The sequence below is a fragment of the Scyliorhinus torazame genome, chromosome 16 (genome assembly GCF_047496885.1).
Source record: "Scyliorhinus torazame isolate Kashiwa2021f chromosome 16, sScyTor2.1, whole genome shotgun sequence".
NCBI classification, from domain to species: Eukaryota; Metazoa; Chordata; class Chondrichthyes; order Carcharhiniformes; family Scyliorhinidae; genus Scyliorhinus; species Scyliorhinus torazame.
In genome coordinates, this window is record NC_092722.1 from 21,264,337 (window position 1) to 21,290,979 (window position 26,643).

General features: G+C 46.2%; 1 protein-coding gene across 2 annotated transcripts in view; it reads right to left on the reverse strand.

Annotated features, from left to right (window-relative positions):
- The window catches only part of LOC140392622 (MORN repeat-containing protein 1-like), a 347,348-nt gene that overhangs the window by 297,971 nt on the left and 22,734 nt on the right, over positions 1-26,643 (reverse strand). For both annotated transcript variants that reach the window (XM_072478054.1, XM_072478053.1), the window contains exons 2-5: positions 25,121-25,192; positions 23,218-23,316; positions 20,912-21,022; positions 20,667-20,757 (exon numbers count right to left, since the gene is read on the reverse strand). In XM_072478054.1, the coding sequence (XP_072334155.1) occupies positions 20,667-20,757; positions 20,912-21,022; positions 23,218-23,316; positions 25,121-25,192 (373 nt within the window). The remainder of the gene's footprint in view (positions 1-20,666; positions 20,758-20,911; positions 21,023-23,217; positions 23,317-25,120; positions 25,193-26,643) is intronic.

Here is a 26,643-nt window from a genome sequence, read left to right on the forward strand (position 1 = left end):
GAAGCGAAGCAAGACAAAGAGGAGTATCGTAAGATTCAGTGCAGCAGGCGCAACTTTTCCCTTCAGCTACAATCACATGCTTTGCTGCCAGATACAACTTCTTCGTTGCTTAAACTCCGCACCGAGGGGTTGTAAATTGATTTATTACAAAAGTACCTTCTTAAAATCTTTATAACATTTTCACAGGCATTTTAAAAATCTCCTTCAGGAAATAATGGAGGTCAGGCACGGGTCACCAATAAGCAAATTTATTGCTGAGACTGCACCAACAATAGCTTAACTGGAGGAAGCCAAGAATGGCAGCCACCCCACATCACCTTACTGCCCTTTTTGGCTGCATTTATGCTGTAGAATTCTGTAGAAATCAGCCTCAAAACTTTTAAATAAGCTCCAAATAATAAAAGGAGGAAAGAACTTGTATTTAGAAAGCACCTTTCATGCCGTTAGGATGTTCCAAAGTGCTCCAGAGCTTAAACATTCACTTCCTCCATCACTGACACACCGTGCTATCTATAGGCTACAGTGCAGCAACTTGCTAAGGCATTTTTAGAAAGCACCTCCCAAGCCTGCGACCTTCATCATGTAGAAAAAAAGGGGCAGCTGGCATATGGGAACATCAACACCCACAAGTTCCCCTCAACGTCGCACAAGGGCTGGTTTAGCACAGTGGGCTAAACAACTGGCTTGCAATGCAGAACAAGGCAGCAGTGTGGGTTCAATTACCATACCGGACTCCCCGAACAGGCGCCGGAATGTGGCGACTAGAGGCTTTTCATAGTAACTTCATTGAAGCCTACTTATGACAATAAGTGATTATTATTATCACAAGTTGGAAATATATATCGTCACTCCATCTTTTTTTAAAAAATATATATTTATTAAAGTTTTTTAACACAATTTTTCTCCCTTACAAACAATAACCCCCCCTCGTAACAAAAAAAAAACGAGAAATAGCGCAGAGCAAGATATATACATGGCAAAATGATATATTTACACAGCTTTGTACACTGGCCCTCACCTGTACGTGCCAGTTTCCCCAACCCTTCGTGTTATCTCTTGCTCATCCACCCTCCCAGGCAGTCCCCCCTCCCCCCCCCCCCCCGAAGGTTGCTGCTGCTGCTGACCGACCTTCCTCTAACGCTACGCGAGATAGTCTAGGAACGGTTGCCACTGCCTGTAGAACCCCTGCGCAGACCCTCTCAAGGCGAACTTAATCCTCTCCAACTTTATGAACCCAGCCATATCATTTCTCCAGGCTGGGGGGCTTTGCCTCCCTCCACATTAGCAAGATCCTTCGCCGGGCTACTAGGGACGCAAATGCCAGGATGCCGGCCTCTTTCGCCTCCTGCACTCCCGGTTCGTCCACTACTCCAAATATTGCAAGCCCCCAGCTTGGCTTGACCCGGACTTTCACCACCTGAGAAATTGCTCCTGCCACTCCTCTCCAGAACCCCTCCAGTGCTGGGCATGACCAAAACATATGGACATGGTTCGCCGGGCTCCCTGAGCACCTTCCACATCTGTCCTCTACCCCAAAGAACCTACTCAACCTCGCCCCCGTCAAGTGCGCTCTGTGGACCACCTTAAGTTGTATCAGGCTGAGCCTGGCACACGAGGAGGAGGAATTAACCCTACCTAGGGCATCAGCCCACAGACCTTCCTCGATCTCCTCCCCCAGCTCCTCCTCCCATTTACCCTTCAACTCTTCTACCAGCGCTTCCCCCTCTTCTTTCAACTCCTGGTGTATTTCCGACACCTTGCCCTCCCCGACCCATACACCAGAGACCACCCTATCTTGAAATTCTTGTGCCAGGAGCAACGGGAATTCCCTCACCTGTCGCCTCACAAAAGCTGCCACTCCATCTTCATTGGGTCAGAATGCTGGAATTCCCTACCCAATAGCACAGTGATGGCATTTCACCACAAAGAGCAACTGTTCAAAAATGTGACTCATCATCATGTCTGCAAGGGCAACTGAGGAGGGGTGATAAATGTCACCTTTTCAGTGAAACCACATCGCAAGAATGAACGAAAGAAATTTTGGTGGAAATCAGGAATAGTAAGGCGAAAAAGTAACTGATAGGAGTAGTCTATAGGCCACCAAATCGTAACATTACAGTGGGGCGGGCAATTAACAAAAAAATAACTGATGCATGTATAAATGGTACAGAAGTTATCATGGGGGATTTTAATCTACACGTCGATTGGTTTAACCAGGGCGGTCAGGGCAGTCTTGAGGAGGAGTTTATGTATCCACGACAGTTTCCTAGAACAGTATGTAAAGGAACCTACGAGGGAACAAGCGATCCTAGATTTGGTCCTGTGTAATGAGAAAGGATTGATTAATGATTTCATAGTTAGGGGTCCTCTCGGAAGGAGCGATCACAAAATATGGTGGAATTTAAAATACAGATGGAGGGTGAGAAGGTAAAATCAAACACTAGTGTTTTGTGCTTAAACAAAGGAGATTACAATGGGATGAGAGAAGAGCTGGTTAAGGTAGACTGGGAGAAAAGACTTTATAGTGAAACAGTTGAGGAAGAGTGGAGAACCTTCCAAGCAATTTTTTACAGTGCTCAGCAAAAGTTTGTACCAACACAAAGGAAGGACGGTAGAAAGAGGGAAAATCGACCGTGGATATCTAAGGAAATAAGGGAGAATTTCAAATTGAAGGAAAAAGCATACAAAATGGCAAAGATTAGGGGGAGACTAGAGGATTGGGAAATCTTTAGGGGGCAACAGAAAGCTACTAAAAAAGCTATGAGAAAGAGTAAGATAGATTATGAGAATAGACTTGCTCAGAATATGAAAACAGATAGCAAAGGTTTCTACAAAACAAAAAAGAGTGGCTAAGGTAAATATTGGTCCTTTAGAGGATGAGAAGGGAAATTTAATAATGGGAGGTGAGGAAATGGCTGAGGAACTAAACAGGTTTTTGGAGTCGGGCTTCACAGTGGAAGACACAAAAAACATGCCAGTGGAGTGATGGAAATGAGGCTATGACAGGTGAGGACCTTGAGAAGATTGTTATCACTAAGGAGGTAGTGATGGGCAAGCTAATGGGGCTAAAGGTAGACAAGTCTCCTGGCCCTGATCGAATGTATCCCAGGGTACTAAAAGAGATGGCTAGGGAAATTGCAAATGCACTTGTGATAATTTACCAAAATTCACTAGACTGGGGTGGTCCGGCGGATTGGAAATTAGCAAACCTGACACTACTGTTTAAAAAAGGACGCAGACTGAAAGCGGGTAATTATAGGCCAGTTAGCTTAACTTCGGTAGTAGGGAAGATGCTGGAATCTATCATCAAGGAAGAAATAGCGAGGCATCTGGATAAAAATTGTCCCATTGGACAGACGCAGCATGGGTTCAGAAAGGACAGGTCGTGCCTAACTAATTTAGTGGAATTTTTTTGAGGACATTACCAGTGCAGTAGACAACGGGAGCCAATGGATGTGGTATATCTGGATTTCCAGAAAGCTTTTGACAAGGTGCCACACAGAAGGTTACTGCATAAGATAATGATGCATGGCATTAAGGGTAAAGTAGTAGCATAGATAGAAGATTGGTTAATTAATAGAAAGCAAAGAATGGGGATTAATGGGTGTTTCTCTGGTTGGAAATAAGTAGCTACTAGTGTCCCTCAGGGATCAGTGTTGGGCCCACAATTATTCACAATTTACATAGATGATTTGGAGTTGGGGACCAAGGGCAATGTGTCCAGGTTTGCAGACGACACTAAGATAAGTGGTAAAGCAAAAAGTGCAGAGGATACTGGAAGTCTGTAGAGGGATTTGGATAGTTTAAGTGAATGGGCTCGGGTCTGGCAGATGGAATATACTGTTAACAAATGTGAGGTTATCCATTTTGGTAGGAATAACAGCAAAAGGGATTATTATTTAAATGATAAAATATTAAAATATGCTGCTGTGCAGAGGGACCTGGGTGTCCTAGTGCATGAGTCGCAAAAAGTTGGTTTACAGGTGCAACAGGTGATTAAGAAGTTGAATGGAGTTTTGTCCTTCGTTGCTAGAGAGATGGAGTTTAAGACTAGGGAGGTTATGCTGCAACTGTATAAGGTCATACCTGGAATATTGTGTTCAGTTTTGGTCTCCTTACCTAAGAAATGACGTACTGGCGCTGGAGGATGTGCAGAGGAGATTCACTAAGCCAATCCCAGAGTTGAGGGGGTTGGATTACGAGGAGAGGTTGAGTAGACTGGGACTGTGTTATAACCTGCCTGCTTACCATTGGCTGGGGACTAATGACAATCCCACAATCCTGTGGGAGTATGAGCTTCCCCAATGAAGGGGGCGGAGAAACCATTAGTACACTCCAAGTATAAATAAAGCTGGCCAGTTTGGAAACAGCAGGAAGGAATGTGCAGCAAGGGAAGTTGCTGCTGTTAATATATGTTATTGTTCGTAGTTCAGCTAGGGGACCAGGAGAGGGGGATTGGCGAGCTCCCACTAAAAAGGGCGGAGAGGAGCTTCAGATATTTGGGGCTCCAGGTGGCCAGGAGCTGGGGGGCCCTGCATAGGCTTAACTTTACAAGGCTGGTGGAGCAAATGGAGGAGGAGTTCAAGGGGTGGGACGCGTTGCCGCTGTCCCTGGCGGGTAGGGTGCAGTCAATCAAAATGACGGTGCTCCCAAGGTTTTTGTTCCTGTTCCAGTGCCTCCCCGTGTTTATCCCGAAGGCTTTTTTTCAGGCGGGTTAACAGGAGTATAATGGGGTTTGTTGGTTCGAGGGCGCGAGGAACTCCGAGGGTGAGAAGGGTGTTCCTGGAGCGGAGTAGAGATAGGGGGGGCTGGTGCTGCCCAACCTCTGTGGGTACTACTGGGCCGCCAATGCGACAATGGTGTGCAAGTGGGTGATGGAGGGGGAGGGGGCTGCATGGAAGAGGCTGGAGACGGCGTCCTGTGTGGGTACGAGTCTGGGGGCGCTGGCAACGGCGCCGCTGCCGCTCCCTCCAAGGAGGTATACCACGAGCCCGGTGGTGGTGGCGGCCCTCAAAATTTGGGGGCAGTGGAGGCGGCATAGGGGGGAAGTTAGGGCCTCAGCGTGGACCCCATTACAGGGGAACCACCGGTTCGCCCCAGGAAGAACAGGTGAAGGGTTTTCGGGGTGGCACAGGGCAGGGATACGAAAGTTGGGGGACCTGTTTGTGGACGGGAAGTTCGCGAGCTTGGGTGAGCTGGAGGAGAAGTATGGGCTCCCCCCGGGGAACACCTTCAGGTACTTACAGGTAAGGGCGTTTGCCAGACGGCAGGTGGTGGAATTCCCACGGCTACTGCCACACACAGTACAGGACAGAGTGCTCTCGGGGGGGTGGGTGGGAGTGGGGAAGATCTCGGAAACTTACCAGGTGATGCAGGAGGAGGAGGAGGCCTCGGTGGAGTTGAAAGGTAAGTGGGAGGAGGAGTTGGGAAAGGAGATCGAAGAGGGGACATGGGCAGATGCCCTAGGGAGGGTGAACTCTTCCTCTTCGTGCGCGAGGCTCAGCCTCATACAGTTTAAGGTGCTGCACAGGGCACACATGACCGTGACAAGGATGAGCAGGTTCTTTGGGGGTGAGGACAGGTGTGTTAGGTGCTCAGGGTGCCCAGAAAATCACACCCATATGCTCTGGGCATGCCCAGCGCTGGAGGAATTTTGGAAGGGCGTAGCGAGGATGGTGTCGAGGGTGGTAGGATCCAGGGTCAAACCGGGCTGGGGGCTCGCAATATTTGGGGTGGCAGAGGAGCCGGGAGTGCAGGAGGCGAAAGAGGCTGGAATTCTGGCCTTTGCGTCCCTGGTAGCCCGGCGAAGGATTCTTCTTCAGTGGAAAGATACGAGGCCCCCAAGCGTGGAATCCTGGATCAGCGATATGGCAGGGTTCATTAAATTGAAGAGGGTGAAATTCGCCTTGAGAGGGTCGGGACAAGGGTTCTTTAGGTGGTGGCAACCGTTCTTAGACTTCCTGGCAGAACGATAGACATTGGTCAATGGCAGCAGCAGCTCGGGGGGTGGGGGGGGGGGGGGTTACTTTATTTTTGTTTATGTTATTTACACTGGAAGGGTCTGAGGGGGTGTATACACCTGTTGTCATAAGTCGGGGTGTTAATGTTAATTTATTATTTAGGCACGGGGGGGGGGGGGGAGGGGTTTGGGGGGTTGCTTTTTTAGATTGTGTTTTGTACTTAACCCTGTTGGGTTCTTTTTTCTTTCTCATTTTGTTATTGATATTTTATGAAAACCTTTAATAAAAATTATTTAAAAAAAAAAAATATATATATATATATATGTTATTGTAAATAAATGTTATTACTTTGTATCCTTAAAACTCGTGCTGGATTCTTCGTGGCCCTCACAAAACTGGCGACGAGGGTTAAAGTGAATAGCTGTCTACACTGCTGAAGCCACACCCTGGATTTTTGTTGGATACAGTTTGGAAGTTGTTTTCTATTATACCATGCCTCTGTACGGACGTTTGGATGTTTTTGATGCTGCGCTGGAAAGCTGGAACCAGTACACACAACGGATGCGTTACTATTTCCGGGCAAACAATATCACCGAAAACGAGCATACGTTTGGGGTGATTAGGAGCCTTACGTACCCAGCTGCGCCGGACACCAAAACGTTTGATGAACTTGTGAATATAGTGGGGCAACATTTTAACCCAACCCCATCCACGACAGTCCAGCGTTACCGGTTTAATACCGCTGAGAGGACCCCTGGAGAATCCCTTGCCGATTTTCTATCCAGGCTATGCAGGATTGCGGAGTACTGTGACTATGGTGAGACCTTGTCAGAAATGTTACGCGACCGTTTGGTTTGCGGTATTAACAATGCGGCCACCCAGAGAAAGTTGTTAGCTGAGCCAACATTGACTTTTCAACAGGCCATTCAAATAGTATTGTCCCGAGAGAGCGCAGAACGAGGAGTGCAGGAGCTACAGGGAATGGAAGTGCATGCCTTGGGGTGCAACCCCTTCCATCCGAAAACGTCCCCCCGCTCTCCTGCAGTACCTTGGGCGAGGCAACGTCCGGACCGACGCCAGTGGCCGTCGGACATTCCTCCCCGAAGGGAGCCTTCTCCAGAACCAATGGATGAGGAGCCATGTCCGTGTCAGACTTGTAGGCGCCGACCCCGTCGCGGACGGCGGTCCTGGGGGCACCAGAGGCGCCGTTGTTCCGACCGAAACTGGGACCAGCCCAAGGGCCATAACTGGGACCAGCCCAGGGGTTGTACCTTCCATGTGGATGAACCTGCGGCGACTACTCCTGAGGACGTGGAGACGGAGGATGACTGCCTGCAGCTGCATTGTGTGGCAGCTCCCCGTGTGGCCCCCATTAAGGTGACAGTACGGGTCAATGGCCACCCGCTTGAGATGGAGTTGGACACTGGCGCAGCGGTCTCCGTGATCACCCAGAGGACATTCGACCGCATCAAACAGGGTACACAGACCCTTACATTAACCGACTCACAGGCCAGGTTGGCCACCTACACGGGGGAACCATTGGACATTGCAGGAACTACAATGACCCCTGTTGTTTATGGACGCCAGGAGGGGAGTTTCCCACTTATCGTGGTGCGTGGCCATGGGCCCAGCCTGTTGGGTCGGGACTGGTTGCGCCATTTGCGGTTGCAATGGCAGCACATCCTCCAAACAGTTTCTGAAGGGTTGACTGAGGTGCTAGGACGATACCCAGATGTATTCCAGCCTGGTTTGGGGAAAATAAAAGGGGCCGTAGCCCGTATCCAAGTCGAACCAGGAGCCACGCCGCGCTATTTCCGGGTGCGTCCGGTGCCTTACGCCTTGCTCGAGAAGGTAGAAGGGGAGCTCACTCATTTGGAGCGTTTGGGTATTATCAGGCCCGTCCGTTTTGCTGACTGGGCAGCACCAATTGTACCTGTAATGAAGCCAGATGCCACAGTTCGCTTGTGTGGCGACTATAAACTTACAGTGAATACGGCTTCCCGACTCGACCGATATCCAATGCCTCGCATAGAGGATCTCTACCCGAAGCTTGCAGGTGGACTCTCGTTCACAAAATAAGATATGAGTCACGCCTACCTGCAGTTGGAGCTGGACCCTGCCTCCCGACCATATGTAACGATTAATACACACCGGGGCCTGTATGAATATACACAGTTGCCCTTTGGAGTATCCTCTGCCTGCGCAATTTTTCAACGTGTTATGGAGGGCATTTTGAGAGGTTTACCACGTGTTGCTGTCTACTTAGATGACGTTTTGATTACAGGGACGTCGGAGCAGGAACATTTGGAAAATCTGGAGGATGTCCTTAGACGCTTTTCGGAGGCTGGAGTCCGTTTACGTCGCACAAAGTGCGTATTTCAGGCAAAGGAAGTAGTCTACCTAGGTTATCGGGTGGACTGCGAAGGTTTGCACCCCGTCGCAGAGAAGGTGCGTGCAATTCAACAGGCCCCCGCCCCAACTGACACTTCGCATCTTCGTTCTTTTCTCGGTCTCGTAAACTATTACGGGAAGTTCCTTCCCAATCTGGCAACTACGCTGGCCCCTTTGCACCTTCTGCTAAAGAAAAATCACACCTGGGTTTGGGGTCAGCCGCAAGAAACCGCTTTCCGGCGGGTAAAGCAACAATTGTCATCGTCTGGGTTACTAACCCACTATGATCCTGGAAAGCCTTTGCTCGTCACATGTGATGCATCCCCGTATGGTATTGGGGCCGTCCTGTCCCACAAGATGGAGAACGGGGCCGAGCGACCGATAGCTTTCGCCTCCCGCACATTTGACTGCAGCGGAGAAAAAGTACGCGCAGATCGAGAAGGAGGGCCTGGCAATGGTTTTTGCGGTTAAACGCTTCCACCAGTACCTGTATGGCCGCCATTTCGCTATCGGGACTGATCATAAGCCTCTGCTGGGACTTTTCAGAGAGGATAAGCCAATACCGCCCATTGCTTCCGCACGGATCCAGCGCTGGGCTTTGTTGCTTGCTGCATACGAATATTCTCTGGAGCACTAACCAGGTACGCAGATCGCAAATGCCGACGCACTGAGCCGATTGCCTTTATCGACCGGCCCCATGTCGCCCCCACGACCGGTGAGGTGGTTGCAACCCTATATCTTACCAGGTGCAAGCCAAACATGTAGACCACGTTCGGTCCAGAAGACTATCCCCTCAAAAGATTCCCCGCCCCCGGAGCTCATTTCTACAGCCGCAGAGGCCAGAGACAAGGGAAGGTAGTCCTCACAATCTTCCACTAGTGCCTCACTCGAAGCCTGCGCAGGTCGTTACAGAACCGAATGGAGATAGAGACGCTGACATGACGGAGGCAGCAGACTCTGACTCCGAGATGGAGACACAGGATGCATCAGAGGGGGAATCCTCGGGTCCACAGGCTGTGGATGTACAACCGTTGCGCCATTCATCACGGAAGCGCCGGTCTCCGTCTCGTTACACGCCGCCTGATCCAGCGCCGCGTGCAAATGGTGTCCGGCCTGCGGCAAAACGAGTCCGACGCCCTCCTTCGCCAGGGTCTTCGGTGGATTCCTTGGACTTTGGGGGGGGAGGGATGTTATAACCTGCCTGCTTACCATTGGCTGGGGACTAATGACAATCCCACAATCCTGTGGGAGTATGAGCTTCCCCAATGAGGGGGGCGGAGAAACCACTAGTAAACTCCTAGTATAAATAAAGCTGGCTAGTTTGGAAACAGCAGGAGGGAGTGTGCAGCAAGGGAAGTTGCTGCTGCTGTTATATATATATATATATGTTATTGTAAATAAATGTTATTACTTTGTATTCTTAAAACTCGTGCTGGATTCTTCGTGGCCCTCACAAAAGACTGTATTCGTTGGAATTTAGAAGGATGCAGGGGATCTTATAGAAACAAAACAATTATGAAGGGAATAGATAGGATAGATGCGGGCAGGTTGTTTCCACTGGCGGGTGAAAGCAGAACTAGGGGGCATAGCTTCAAAATAAGGGGAAGTTGATATAGGACTGAGCTTAGGAGGAACTTCTTCACCCAAAGGGTTGTGAATCTATGGAATTCCCTGCCCAGTGAAACAGTTGAGTCTCCTTCATTAAATGTTTTCAAGATAAAGATAGTTTTTTTTGAAGAATAAAGGAATAAAGGGTTATGGTGTTCGGGCCGGAAAGTGGAGCTGAGTCCACAAAAGATCAGCCATGATCTAATTGAATGGCGGAGCAGGCTCGAAAGGTCAGATGGCCTAATCCTGCTCCTAGTTCTTATGTTCTAAGACCATCGTATCTGTATTGCTGATTGAGGGATAAGTGTTCACTGGATCACCACAAAATGACTGCTGCTTCCATTCTGCATGCAGGCGGATGGACCTCAATTTAACGTCTCATCCCAAAAATAGCATTTCACACAATGCTGCACAGAGGTGTCAGCCTAGATCAAATGTTCAGGTGCCAGACGTGTGACTTGAACTTGCAACTTTCCAACATATAGACAAGAGGACAACTACTGACAGATACTTCATTGCCGACACCCCTTCCCAGTTTGTCTTTAGTCATATTGGAGTTACATTTCATGTGGTTCAAAGCTCAAGGCATAGGGGGAGGGGGTGGGGGTCGAGACCAATTCCTTCACGAGTGCCTCATACAATTCTATTCTAGTCAAGTCAGAGCTGGTTCTGTAGATTAATACTGGCAGATTAGAATTGTTCACTCCTTTACACAGTCGCACCTTCAATTAACTCTATATTCCTGTCGTGTAGACACACTGTCATGTAGACACACTGTCATGTGAGAGTACCTTTAAGACATGGGTGTTTATAAATGGGTGTGTATATAAATATCTGTAGTGAGATTACCTTTAAGAAATGGGTGTTTACTACTGCAGTGATGTCAGAGAGTGGGTGGAGCTGGGCTGTCTGTCAGCTTTTTACTTTCGTTTTAGGCCGTATGCTGCAGGGTGTGTTTCAGTTTCGTTTTCAGTGTTGGAGCTGAAACCAGACAGAGCAAGTGCACTGTTGATCTCTCTGCCATGAAAAGACTATCTCTTGATCATTTGGTGAATTCAGAATTATAAATGTTCTCAGTAGTGAATGTCAACCTAATGTGCTTCTGTTGAAAGATGTTTCTTCTGTCTTCTCGATGTTGTTTGGGAAGGTATTAAGGATTACTTAGTGTTGTATTCTTTGGGGGTTGTATTTGAATTGATGGTTGCTAAGATGTTCACTGTATGTTTCAAAAAGGTTAACTTGAGTTCATAGAATAAACATTCTTTTGCTTTAAAAATTACTTTTTCATTTCTGCTGTACCACCCCTGTAGAGTGGGCTGTGTGCTCCCCATATCACAATCTATTGGGTCAGATGAACTCCATGATACACTTTGGGGTTCTCTAAACCTTGGACCGTAACAAATTGGGGGCTCGAGGGGATAAAAGTCTATTTATTGGATTGGCTTAGTGAACATAGAGTGAGGAGTGAGCATATTGTGGTTGCTTTTCAGGTGTGGTATTTTAGTTTAAGTGGGGAATGTGTTGTGGACAATGGCTCTTTCAGAGGCTCTGAGGTTTTTGGGGGTGGAGACGGTCACACGCAGTACCTTATGGACAGAGACTAAAAGCAGACTGTTAGATTTGGCAAAAACATTGCAGTTAACATTACCTGACAAAATGTGAAAATGAGGTAATTATGGCGGTGGCTAAGCATTTAAAGTTGCCTGAGATACAGTTTGACTCATTGGAAATGGCAAAAATTCAGTTATAACTTAAACAAATGGAACATGAGAAAGAATGAAAACGGCTTGAAGACGAAAGGGAGAGAGAGGAAAAAGAAAGAGAGAGAGAAGAGAGAAGAAAGAAGAAAAGAAAGAATAGCCCGAGCAGAACAAAAAGAAAGAGAGAGATACAGATCAGGGAAAAAGATAAAGAGAAAGTTTGAACTTCAGAAAATGGCCGTGAAACATGACAGTCAGTTAAAATTGGTAGCCGTAAAGGGAAACGTACAGTTGGATGATAGTGATGAGGATAGTGAGAAAGAATGTCATAGTCGAAGGCTTGGTGGGGATCTATTTAAATATGTCCAAGCATTGCCGAGGTTTGACGAGAAGGAAGTGGAAGCCTTTTTCATTTCATTTGAGAAGGTAGCTAAACAAATGAAATGGCCACAGGACATGTGTGTATTACAGATTCAAACAAAGCTGATAGATAGGGCTAGTGAAGTGTTTGCATCGCTACCGGAGGAGGTATCTGGGACGTATGAGGAGGTGAAAAAATTCATCTTAGGTGCATATGAACTAGTGCCTGAAGCCTACAGACAAAGGTTTAGAAATTTAAGGAAAGAATTTGGTCAAACATACATGGAGTTTGAAAGGATCAAACAGAGTAATTTTGATAGGTGGATAAGGGCTTTGAAAATAGACCAAACCCATGAAGCTCTCAGATAAATTATACTTTCGGAGAAAATTCAATTCCTGATGTAGTGAGAACTCATGTGGAAGAGCAGAGGGTTAAAACTGCGAGATTAGCAGCAGAAATGGCAGATGATTATGAATTAATTCAGAAATCAAAGCTTGGTTTCCACCATCAGTTTCAGCCTGTGAGGGATAGAAACTGGGGACATGAGAAATACTCAAGTTGTAAAGGTAAAGGTGATCTGATGGGAGATAATAAGGAGAATGTACCTCAGATTAAAAAAGAAATCCAGGAGGGTGGAAAAGAAAAGAAAAGTTTCAAATGTTTTCACTGTAATAAACTAGGCCATGTAAAGTCACAGTGTTGGAGGTTGAAGAAAAGCACTGGGAAGGCTGATGTGGTAAAACAGGATAAGACAGCAGGGTTTGTTACAGTGGTAAAGGAAAGCCCAAGTGAAGCGAAGGAGGTGCAAAAGATTGTACAGCTGATCAAGAGGTGATTAATAAGAAGGTGCCAGATCTCTTTAAAAAATTTACTCGTGTGGGTAAAGTTACCTATGTGTATCAGGAGGAGCAGGTAAAGAAGTCACAATTTTAAGAGATACGGGAGCTAGTCAATCTTTAATGGTAAGAGATGAGGAATTATGTAGTTTGGGAAGAACGTTGCCAGAAAAGGTGGTAATATGTGGAATTCAGGCTGAGAGGAGTAGTGTTCAATTATATAAGATAAGGTTGGAAAGTACAGTGAAGAGTGGTGAAGTGGTAGTAGGAGCAATAGAGAAACTATCTTGTCCAGAAATACAGTTTATCTTGGGTAACGATATAGCTGGATTGCAGGTTGGAGTGATGCCTACTGTAGTTGATAAGCCAGTGGAAAATCAGACAACTGAAGTGTTGAAGGACGAATATCCTGGGATTTTTCCGAATTGTGTGGTAACAAGGTCACAAAGTCACAGGTTAAGACAAAAGGAGAAATCAAAGAGTGAAGATGAAGTTGAAGTGCAATTATCAGAAACGATTTTTGATCTGATGGTTGGAAAAGAACAGATGGAGGATGGGGCGGATATTTTTAGTTCAGGAAAATTGGCTGGGTTACAATAGAAAGATGTAGAAATAAAACGGATGTATCAGAAAGCATACACGGAAGAGGAATCTGAGTGTATACCAGAGTGTTATTACCGTAAAAGTGATGTCTTGATGAGAAAATGGAGACCTGTACATATGCAGGCGGATGAAAAGTGGGCAGAAGTTCATCAAGTAGTATTGCCGGTAGGGTATAGAAAGGAGGTATTGCGAGTTGCACGAGGTACCAGTGGGAGGTCATTTGGGAATAAGGAAAACTCAAGCTAAAATCCAGAAACATTTTTATTAGCCTGGACTACATAAAGATGTCGTTAAATTTTGTCAATCATGTCAAACATGTCAAGTGATAGGGAAACCTCAAGCAGTGATAAAACCAGCGCGCTTAATACCCATTCCAGCATTTGAGGAACCTTTTACACGGGTCCTAATTGATTGCGGAGGACCGCTTCCTAAAACAAAAAGTGGGAATCAATATCTTTTGACTATAATGGCTGTGTCTACTAGGTTTCCAGAGGCCATTCCAGTACGTAATATTACAGCTAAAAAGATTGTGGAGGAGTTACTTAAATTCTTTACTAGATATGGACTATTCATAGAAATACAATCGGATCAAGGATCAAATTTTACCTCATGGTTATTCAAAGAAGTTATGGATAGCTTAGGAATAAAACAATTTAAATCAACTGTGAACCATCCAGAATCGCAGGGAGCGTTAGAAAGGTGGCATCAGACATTAAAGACAATGTTGAGGGCTTATTGTCACGATTATCCAGAGGATTGGGATAAAGGAATTCCATTGGTACTGTTTGCAATTAGGGATGCACCTAATGGGTCAACCAAATTTAGTCCTTTTGAAATGAAAATCGCTTATTGTCACAAGTAGGCTTCAAATGAAGTTACTGTGAAAAGCCCCTAGTCACCACATTCCGGCGCCTGTTCATGGAGGCTGTTACGGGAATTGAACCGTGCTGCTGGCCTGCCTTGGTCTGCTTTCTAAGCCAGCGATTTAGCCCTGTGCTAAACAGTTTTGGTCATGAGGTAAGAGGACCACTTAAATTGATTAAGGAAAAATTGGTGACTGAGAAATCGGAAATTACATTATTGGATTACGTGTCATATTTTAGGGAACGATTAAATAGAGCAGGTGAATTGGCGAGACAACATTTAAAAGTTGCACAAAATGTGATGAAAGGGATAGCGGACAAGGAATCCAAAGTTTGTAATTTTGCCAGTGGAGATAAAGTTTCAGTGTTGTTACCAGTGGTAGGTGAACCTTTAAAAGCTAGGTTTTGTGAACCTTATCAGATCGAAAGGAAATTAAGTGAGGTGATTTATATGGTAAAAACACCAGATAGAGGGAAGACTCACCGAGTGTGTCATGTGAATATGCTTAAAAGGTACTTTGAAAGGGAAGGAGAGAAAAAGGAGGAGGTTTTAATGATTCTAACTCAAAGTGACGAACCAAATCCAGATGACTGTGAATTTGGCATACCTCAAATTAAATTGGAAAACGAGGATGTTCTTAAAAATTGGTATAAATTGTTGAGTTACCTTCCCGAGGAAAAACAGACTGACCTGAAAGAGTTATTGATATCACAAGGGCAAGTTTGTAGAGATAAATTGGGAAGTACTAAAATGGCTATACATGATGTAGATGTGGGAAAGGCTGTTCCGATCAAACAACATCCATACAGACTTAACCCTTTAAAATTGGCACAGGTTAACAAAGAGATTGATAGTATGCTTAAAAATGGCATAATTGAAGTGGGTTGCAGCCAATGGAGCTCAACCATAGTGATGGTACCTAAACCAGACGGTACCCAACGGTTGTGTGTGGACTAAAGAAAGATTAATGCAGTTACATGAACGGACTCTTATCTTATCCCACATTTGGAGGATTGCATTGAGAAAGTGGGACAATCAGTTTTTATTTCCAAACTGGATTTACTTAAAGGTTACTGGCAGGCGTCTTTATCCGAAAGGGCTAAGGAGATTTCAGCTTTTGTGACTCCAGATGGTATATACCAATTCAAAGTTATGCCATTTGGCATAAAAAATGCACCAGCCACATTTCAACTGTTAACTAACAAAGTAATTTCAGGATTACCCAATTGTGCGGTATACATCGAAGATCTGGTAATTTTCAGCCAGACATGGGACAGAACATTTGAAACATCTGATGGAGTTATTCGATCGACTGCAGGAGGCGGGTTTGGTGATAAATCTAGCCAAAAGTGAATTTGGAAAAGCACAAGTCACTTTCCTTGAGGAGTTTCCGATACCCTCAAGACGAAGAGAAATAATGCGATTTCTTGGCAGGAGTGGATTTGATCGAACATTTGTGCAAAAGTTTTGTAGCGTGGTTGCTCCACTGATGGACTTGCTGAAGAAAAGTCGCAAATTTCAATGGACAGCGGACTTTCAACAGGCATTTGACGGCCTGAAAGCTGTGATAGCCAATGCTCATGTGTTGGAGAATTACAAGGGACTCTTGTGTCAGATTGAACTAAAGTATCTGACTTTAAAGAGAAATGCCGAGGCTTAGAGAAATGGACAGGTTGTGCTTCTTGTTCGAAGAAACTGTCAATCGAGACAGATTTCAGTTGGAGGAAGAAGAACGAAAAGAAAAATGGACTATATTATCATCATAGAATTTACAGTGCAGAAGGAGGCCATTCAGCCCATCGAGTCTGCACCGGCTCTTGGAAAGAGCACCCTACTCAAGGTCAACACCTCCACCCTATCCCCATAACCCTGTAACCCCACCCAACACTAAGGGCAATTTTGGACACGAAGGGCAATTTATCGTGGCCAGACCACCTAACCTGCACATCTTTGGTCTGTGGGAGGAAACCGGAGCACCCGGAGGAAACCCACGCACACACGGGGAGGATGTGCAGACTCCGCACAGACAGTGACCCAAGCCGGAATCGAATCTGGGACCCTGGAGCTGTGAAGCAATTGTGCTATCCACAATGCTACCGTGCTGCCCTTATACCTGTTTGTGAATGTTGTTTTTTGAAACAAAAAAGTATATTTACTGTGTGCATTTCTTAAAGGATAGTGAAATGGTGAAAAATGAAACCATCTTGAAGTTGATGGTTTATTTTATTTTCTTGGGGGGAGATGTCATGTGAGAGTACCTTTAACAAATGGGTGTTTATAAATGGGTGTGTATATAAATATCTGTAGTGAGAGTACCTTTTATAAATGGGTGTGTATATAAATATCCGTAGTGAGAGTACCTTTAAGAAATGGGTGTTTACTACTTGAGGTACCCTCAATAATGACGCTTAGAGATTAAACTGTAAAGAAGGCTTTATTAGCCGAATAACTATGCTAGAGCTAGAGACGAGAGCTGACTGTTACAGACCATGAGGCAGCCCTTTATGTATGGCTCCCAGATGGGCGGAGCCAGAGGCAGAGTCCCCAGGGTTCCAAGCCCGGTCTTAAAGGGGACATCACCTTACATGATGATAAGGCAGTAACCATTCATCACACTACTGCAGTGATGTCAGAGAGTGGGTGGAGCTGGACTGTGTCAGCTTTTTACTTTCGTTTTAGGCCGTTTGCTGCAGGGTGTGTTTTAGTTTCGTTTTCAGTGTTGGAGCTGAAGCCAGACAGAGCAAGTGCACTGTTGATCTCTCTGCCATGAAAAGACTATCTCTTGATCATTTGGTGAATTCAGAATTATAAATGTTCTCAGTAGTGAATGTAAACCTAATGTGCTTCTGTTAAAAGGTGTTTCTTCTGTCTTCTGGATGTTGTTTGGGAAGTTATTAAGGATTACTTAGTGTTGTATTCTTTGGGGGTTGTATTTGAATTAATGGTTGCTAAGATGTTCACTGTATGTTTTAAAAAGGTTAAATTGAGTTCATAGAATAAACATTGTTTTGCTTAAAAAAATACTTTTCCATTTCTGCTGTATCACACCTGTAGAGTGGGCTGTGTACTCCCCATACCACAATCTATTAAAGGTTGTGGGTCAGGTGAACTCCATGATACACTTTGGGGTTCTCTAAACCCTGGCCCATACAACACGCACAGCTACAGCTGGCTGGTCAAAATAGCAGAAGTTAGCTAATGTTAAGTAATGTAAAAACAACTTCAGCTAATACCCCTTATCCTCGAGATTTTATACAATGAGTTCAGTATATTGCCATGTTCTTTACTCCGAGCCATTAACCTGTAAAAGTGATCTTGCCAACTCCTCCAGCAGCTAACTGAGTAAAGCCACTGATGAATATAACACAGAGTCAAACATAGAGAGGTTTTAGCCCCTGGTCGGTGCTAAATCTGCCATTCTTAGTGGTAAGAAGGGGAGGATCCACCAATTGACCTTAATGTGTCTGCATAGAGGGAAGTGGGAGTGAGGAAAATTGGCTCGAGTTTTCCACTCCTAAACAGTATCAAGTGCTCTCTGTTGGAAAGTGCAGGTGTGTGGACATAAGGTACGGCCAACAGCAGCCTCCGCTGTGGTTTACTAGGGTCAAACACTGGCCAGCCACGTTTAGCGAAGATCAAAACTGGACAGGGGTAGGGGAAGGTGTAGGACAATACGTTGCTGTTGAAGAAGTTTATGAAAATTTTTAAAAACATGACAATAAATTAACGTTCTTATATCTCAACTATCGTGGGTTTCTAGTTAACATAAAAATTATTTTGGCAGCAGATTTCCATTTTTGGAATTACTAGACGCCCACTGAAAAACCTGACTATCCAGTTCATGACTAGCTGAGCATCTGCCAAAACACACAAAGAAAGGCTGCCTGGATAAGATATAGGAAAACTGCACTCCTGCATTACTATATAGAACCGTACTGTGACATTACTCAATGCCCATGGATGGACCTGTACCCTAACACTATGCAGTGCTTATAGAAAATTGTATCCCTTAATGGAGTCCGTACCCACAGAAACAATATGCGATAAATGGAAAAATCAAGGATGTTTTTACGCATAATTATGATAATTGTGCCCAATAACCACCTGAAGCCCACAGTTAACTGGCACCGAGAGCTATTGGTGTCACTAGCTGCAGCCTGAGTCCAATACAAATGTGGCTAAAGTCAGTGCCAAGATCAGTTCTCTGTGCTTTGATTCTGATTACTTCAGGTCATCTGCCTTTTCTCCACTCATTTCTTTCTCTCCTGAAGTTGCTTAGCCTCACCAAGTGTCTACCAATGCCTCAGTAAAACAGTTGTCAATGCATTCGAGCCCAGAGGGTACATCAGCTGATCCTATTGCCTTCCTCACTCAACAGGGGTCACTGAAGAGCCAGCAGGAGCAGGAACCCTATCTGACTTACACTGTCCTCGCCCAGGGGCTTGGTGTTGCCATTGTTTCATTCCCTTCCTCTAACCCAGGCCAATGTCAGCTAAGTCAGCACAGACCAGCGACTGAACTTTACCGTTCACAGTCAACCAGTTCCAATGAAGACATATGAAAGATATGGGGAAGATGCTTGAGAGAAGACAGGCAATGATTCTGAGCAGGGCACTGCCATGAAAGGAGGGCACAAGGTCATTAAAACATGACTGTGTGGATGAGTAACTGCGAGCAGGCATATTAATGAAATCCTTCACAAAGGAATCCACTGGAGATTTGACAGAATGGAATTTGTATTGATGGAGCAACAAAGACTTTCTAACCCAGCAGTAAAAGAGTCATTAGTTCTTGTCAAAGCAATCTTTTTCCTCATTAATTGATTTTAAAGTTCATCATATGTGGGGTGGTAGTGCCCTGTTCTGTGTATTGTGTGTCCAATGAGATCAGTCTATTTTTAGTCATTCAGGGGATTTGGGTGTCACTGGCTGGGCCAGCTTTTATTGCCCGTCCCCAACTGGCCTTTCAGAGGATATGGTTTCATGGTCAGAATTTTAATTCCAGATCTTTTATTCACCGTCTGCTATGGTGGATTTGAGCCCGGATCCCTAGAGCATTACCCTGGGTCTCTGGATTACTAGTCCATTGACAATACTTCTACACCACCCACTTCTAAAGAGTTTCCTCTGGCAGTTTAATCCCCTCCTGTCCTCTTCTGAAACCACTGAGTCCCAGTTGAGCTACACTTCATGGAGCTTATCATGCCTTGGTACCATGTCCGATATTTCAGATTTGACTGCACTATGAGGGCAGAGTGGAACTTCTCCTCCAAAACGCTGATACAGGCGTGAATCAGCAGACAAAAGTTAAAGTCTGCGTTTGGGCATGTTTGGCGGGGTGTTTCTCGACAGCTGCAGCGCGGAGATTCACCCCGCTATTCACCGGCTCTTGGGGCTTTGGGAGGTTTCTCCCTGCTGAGATCACACTTTAGTTGATTTCCTGCTGGCAATCTCCTCACAGATTGTGACACCATTTTAAACAGCAATCCTGATCTCTACCACACACCCTTTCAGCAATCCCCCCACCCCTCCAGCTTTCTGGACATCCCCCCCCATTCTCTAGGCCAAAGTGGCACTGCCAAGCTGGGTACCACCTTGCCCTGTGTCGTCGTCCGTTCCCCCCCCCCCCCCCCCCCCCCCACCCCGAGGTGCTGTTACACCTGGTACAGATTTGTAGAAATCAGTCCTAAGCGGCACCCTGGCGAGGTCTCTCAGGCGTGGCCATTGACTCCTGGGTGCTGTGTGAATCCGGCGATCCGGCGTCCGGCTATTTAAATGCGCCTACTAGCTCATTTAGATATGCAGATCTGGACCTCGCCCAGCGTGGCTGAGATCCAGATTGCGCTGGGTGGAGCAAGTCGGGTGACTCGTAATTTGGGGCTCTCACATGATTCACCCATTGCGCCCAGATCCACGCCGGGTGCAACATGGTCGCTGAATCGCATCCAACATATCCCCATCTTATTCACCATACTTAAAGCTATGCGCTTCTAGCGTCTATTTTTGATTGGGAAATCACCTGGGAAATCCCGTCATAAAGGATATGCTGATGGGGTAAGATGAACTAAGGTGGAAGGAAGCTTGTGTGAAGGAGAAATACCAGCGTGCAGCAGTTGGGCCGAATGGCCTTTTTCTGTGAAATAATTTCTATTCACTTCTACATAGAATATTTTGGGACTTCTCAAAATTGGGTGGACAGAAAGAAGTAAAACTTAGGGAAAATCAGAAAAACAAATGGGCCAGAAACAGCTGTGACTTATTCTGCACATTCTTAAGTATTGTCTCACTAACTAGGAGGACCTGTGTGAAACATCGACGTGTTCTCTAATCTGCCGTTCACTTACTTATAGAACAACTCTCCTTCTCCTTGTCTCTTATTGCTGTGGAAGGAGCCTCGGTATACCTGTCCCTCATTATCTATCATTGCTCCATGCCCTAAACAAAGAAATAAGTTAGTTAGAGTTACACATCCTCTCAGTAGGAAGCAGAGGTTCAGCCTATGGCTCTGTAGGTACAGGGAACTCCACAAGGTACAATGTGAAGTTGCACAGTCAGGCTGTAGATGTAGTCAAAAATCAAATACATTCACCTGTTCGGGCGCCATAGTGAAACTCCCCCTCATACCGGGCGCCATTAAAGTACTTCATCACTCCATATCCATGGATCTCTCCCTGGGAGAACTGCCCGCAATATTCATTTCCTATAAAAATATAAAAGCATTTCTTTTTAAATGTAACGTAGCTGTTTCTAAGAACTGCAAGCACTCTGGTACCTCATTAAACACCCATTCTTTGTATAAAGTGTTGTATATAACTGCATTATTTTGTCTTTCTTTTTAAAAATAAATTTAGAGTACCCAATTCATTTTTTCCAATTAAGGGGCAATTTAGTGTGGCCAATCCACCTACCGTGCACATCTTTGGGTTGTGGGGACGAAACCCACGCAAACACGGGGAGAATGTGCAAACTCCACACGGACAGTGACCAGGAGCCGGGATTGAACCTGGGACCTCGGCGCCGTGAGGCTGCAGGGCGAACCCACTGCGCTACCGTGCTCCCCTTATTTTGTCTTTCTTCCCAAAAGGCCCTCCAGTATTTATTGCTCATGTATGAGACAAAACAGTAAGTGTCAAGAAGGCTGTGCATCCAGGGTGGCCATCACAGAGGAATCCAATCCTGTCCTTACTGGCCCGGGGCGGGATTCTCCGACCCCCCGCCGGGTCAGAAAATACAGGGGGGTGGCACGAATCCCGCCCCGCCAATACAACACCAGCTGCCGTATTCTCCGCTGCCGGTTTTCGAACGGGGTGGGTGGATCACGTCACGCCGGTTGGGGGCCGTTGGCAGTGGCCCCCCGGCAATTCTCCGGGCCCCGATGGGCCGAGTGGCCGTCGGTTTCTGGCCAGTCCCACCGGCGTGGATTGGACATGGTCCCACACGGCCGGACCTGGCTGGTAGGCCGGCTGGTGCGGTCCTCAGGGGCGCGCGGGGGGGGGGGCCCCCACGGTGGCCTGGCCCGCAATCGAGGCCCACCGATCTGCAGGTAGGCCTGTGCAGTAGGGGCACCCCTTCCTTTCGCGCCAGCTCTTGTAGGGCTCCGCCATGGCCGGCGTGGAGAAGACACCCCCCTGCGCATGTGCCAGAATACGCCGGCCGGTCTGCGCATGTGCTAAACCACGCTGGCGGTTCTGCGCATGCGCTAACTCGCGCAGTCCCTTCGGCACCGGCTGGCGCAGCGCAAACCCCTCCGCCGCTGGCCTAGCCCTAGGAAGTGCGGAGAATAACTTCCAGTTGGCCCGACGCCAGAGTGGTTGCGCCGTTCTTGGCGCTGGCATCGGTCCAATTCGCCGATTGCGGTGAATCCCACCCCAGATATCCACACAAAGGCAGTTTCCATAAGGGAGCCACTGGAAAATGATTCCCACTGATCTGCAAAGCAACCACCTTTTCTTACCTCATAAAATCACTCTCACTGCCTCAGCCTATCCGCTGCTGAAACCCTCTTGACTATTCCAATGCTCCCCTGCGTGCCATCCCACTTTGCACCTTCCTAAATTTGAGCTCAACTAAAATTCTGCTAACTATATCCTAACTAGCACCAAGTCCTATTTACCCATCACCATTATGCTCGTTGATCCACAGTGCCTCTCGGTCTGGCAACACCTTGATTTTAAAAGTCTAACCCTTCTTTTCAAATTCTTCCATGACCTTTCCCCCTTTGTAACCTCTGCCAGCCCTCGAACCTTCCAAGGTCTCAGCACTCTTACAACTGGTTTCGCACACATCACCAAGTTTAATTGATCCACCATTGGCAACTGTGACTTCAGTTGTTGGGTCCCAGATTCTGGAATATCATTCCCCTACCTCTTCATCTCGCTCCTCTTTAAAGATGCTCCTTAAGACCCTATTCATTGACCAAGTGTTTAGTTATCTTTCCCGATATCTCCTTATGTGGGTCAGTGTCAAATGTTGTCGAATAATGTTCCTGTGAAGTCTTTTGGGATGTTTACTACATTAAAGGTGCTATATAAATGCAAGTAACTGTCCATCAACTGAAGCAGCAGGCAAGTTTGAAGCAATTCTAATTCTCACTCAACCTTACACATAGGACGGAGATAATATGAACTGTTCGAGAAGAGGCCAAACATTTAGAAACAAAGAATAAAACTAAAGGGTATCAAGCCCGTAGAGGAAACAAAGAAACACAAAATATAATAATATACAAAAATGTTTAATTATATGTGGGTGAAATCACTAAAGTGAAAATGGCAGGTAGATAGTTCATTTGCTCAATTTCTCTCAGCTCTTGGTTCTATTTTTCTGAAAGATGATGTATGTTTAAGCTCATCTGTAAGTGATTATTTTAATAGGTAGCAATGTGAGGGGTTTTCGTACCTGAGGCGGCCCAGTACCGAACACCATTCCCTTCTATTTCTCCATTCAGAAACTCCCCCTCGTAGTAACTGCCGTCCTTCATGAGAAACTTCCCAATACCTAGTGTGGCCAAAAGTAAAGTCAATCAGAGCCTTCCATGTCTGTCGGAGCCAGTGGGTTCACATTTGAACTGCGGCCCCGGTTTACAAATCTCAGGATATTGACTGCAATCAATGACAATTACTCTCTAAAAAGTTTTTTGGGGAGATAGACATTACCAATGCGGAAGAAAACAGGCGACAAAGATTGTAACATATCAACCATAATGTAGGGCCAGGGACATGTGGTGATAGGTCACAGAAAGTAGTGTCTATAAGAAGCAGACATGTATTATAAAACAAATTTTTAGGAGCATATAATCATATGGATATTGGCCACTGCTTCATGAGTAGCACACTTGCCTCTGGGTCAGCAAGCTGTAGGTGCAAGGCCCCATTTCAGAGACCTGGCACTAAAATCTGGGCAGACACTCTACTGCAGTACTGAGGAAATGCTGCTGCATCAAAACTGCTGGGCGCGACCAAACAGCATGAGGCTGTTAAATCCCGCAAGATTTGCGACGCCCGGAACGTCTCGTGAGATCTGGATCAACATGAACCAGACGAAGAGACTATGCTGGGAAGCAAGGGTAAATACGGCCCCCCAGGTGGGATAGAGACATGCCTGAGCAGTGCACTTGTGCTGCCTCTTGGTCCAAGGGGGGGGGTTCCTGTATGGTGGGAGGGGTTCCCAGTGTGTGTGGAGGGTCCTCATTTAAATACATTAGCATGGCATTAATAATAATAATGATAATAATCGCTTATTGCCACAAGTAGGCTTCAATTAAGTGACTATGAAAAGCCCCTAGTCACCACATTCCGGCGCCTGCTCGGGGAGGTCAGTACAGGAATTGAACCCGCGCTGCTGGCCTTGTTCTGCATTACAAGCCAGCTGTTTAGCCCACTGTGCTAAACCAGTCCCATTAGTGGGGCTGCATCCCCACCCTACCCCTCCCACATTTTCATTCCCACCTTGTCGACTTTTGGCACCGCTGAAGTCTCTGTTGGAGAGGATCCTTTCTCTAGGGGGGATTGGAGGGGGGTAGAACGTTAGAGTTGGGAGCCATAGCGGATGATGAAGTGTGGAGTGAGGCCCTTTGTAGGGTGACGTCTACGCCTTTGTGTTTGCGGCTCAGCCTGATTCCGCTGAAGGTTGCGCATAAAGCTCACCTGACCAAGGCTAAGATGAGTGGCTTCTTTACAGAGGGGGAGGTCAGGTGCGTGCGGTGCACCGGGGGGCTGGCCAGCTACACACACACCCCAAACTGGTAAGTTGTCGGGTCTCGTTCTTTAGTACCATGTCATTAATTCTGAATATTGATCTGGAGCCTTGAACTTTGGTGGCCATTTTGGGATGTGGGACTCGCCAGGGCTGCAAACGGAGGTGAAGGCAGATGTCCTCGTCTTCGCCACGTTGATTGCCGAGAGGCGAGTTCTGCTGGAATGGACGTCTCCTACCCCATCCAGTATGGTTGGATGACCTAATGGATTTCTTGTACCTAGAGACAATCCAGTACACTGTCAGGAGGGCGGATGAGGGGTTCTTCCGGAGATGGCAGCCATTCAATGACTACTTTAAGGAATTAGTCACCGTCAGCTGCTAAAGGGGAGGTGTTGGGGTTTCATTTTTCCTTTCTTTTGTGGATGAGGTGCATACGGTTGGTTGTGTTTTTGTTACGTTGTGATGTTAGTTTGGTTATAAAATTTATTGTAAATGGAGAATTTAATAAAAATGTATATTTTTAAAAATTCTTTGGCAACACACAAAGAAGGAAGCGTTGAGTGAAATTTGTAACACCTCAAAAAGCAGCAATAGGAGAACTTACCATGCTTTTTCCCCTTTGCCCATTCTCCCTCATACTGAAAAAAGCTGTTTGGATAAACATACAGACCAAAACCTGGGAGAAAGAAAATCCTAGTTAGTTTCAAAGTGTGGAACTGTATCCATTTTTATTGCTGCGTGTGTAAAGCCACACTTAATTGTTACAGGTGTAAACAATCAGAAAGCATTTTATCCGGACTTACAAGCAATTTCCCGATCTTACAAGTTCTGGCATTCAATACAAACATTTCATCTCCACCTCGTTTCCAACTTCCTGGCTGCTCCCCATAACCCTTCATCCCGTTATTAATTAAAAAGCATCAATTTCCTCCTTAAATTTGTTTAGTGAGGGCAGCACAGTGGCCCAGTGGCCCAGTGGTTAACACTGCTGCCTCACGGCGCTGAGGACCCGGGTTCGATCCCGGCTCCGGGTCACTATCCGTGTGGAGTTTGCACATTCCCCCCGTGTCTGCGTGGGTTTCACTCCCACAACCCAAAGACATGCAGAGTAGGTGGATTGGCCACGCCAAATTGCCCCTTAATTGGAAACAAAATAATCTGGTACTCTGAATTTGTTAACTGTTCTGGTGTCCACTCCACTCTGGGGTAAACAGTTTCACAGATTCACGACCCTTTGAGAGAAGTAATTTCTCCTCATCTCCGTTTTAAATCTGCCCTTATCCGAAATCTATGACCTCTCGTTCTAGAATGTCTAACAAGGGGAAACATCCACTCTACGTCTACCCTGTCAATCCCCTTTAGCATTTTATGTACCTCACTTATATCTCCTCTAATTCTTCTACACTCCAGTGAGTATAGGCTTGATCTGCTCAATGTCTCTTCAAAAGACAAGCTCTTCATCCCTGGACTCAATCGAGAGAACCTTCGCTGAAATGCCTCTAAAGCATTTACGTCCTTCCTCACACAAGGGAACCAAAACTGTGTGCTGTACGTGAGATGTAGTCTCAACAATGCCCTATACAGTTGCAACAGCACTTCCCTACTTTTATACTCTATTCCATTAGCGATGAATGTGTCCCAGATGACATCAGCAATGTGGAGCTATAATGGGAGACCTGACACTCTGGTGCCTATTACCACTGGGGGAAAGGTTACAAAGAGGAGATTCACTCTAAAACGGTGGAGAGATGTTCCAGCCTGTCTTCCACCTGGACTGCTCCTCAATTTCCAGCGCCATTTCTGTCCTACTCTTTGGTTGTCTGCAATACAGAGACAAGCAAGTCAAAGGACCTCCTCATGGGACTGCTCCAGGACCTGGCCATTTCCAAGTCCATGCCACAAGCAGCCAAGGGAGTTCTTCAGCCCAACTGCCTGACTCTGTTCCATGGTTCTGTCCACACATGGGTGCCCTTCGAGAGGGAGCACATGGTCTCGGCTGGTACACCCGAGGTTTTTCTGCCCACCAGACGGATTGGAGTGCATTATCAACACGGCAATAACATTTTGATTTAATACATTTCTTTTTGTTTTAATTATAATGTTAAACTGATTATTTTGCTTGATTAA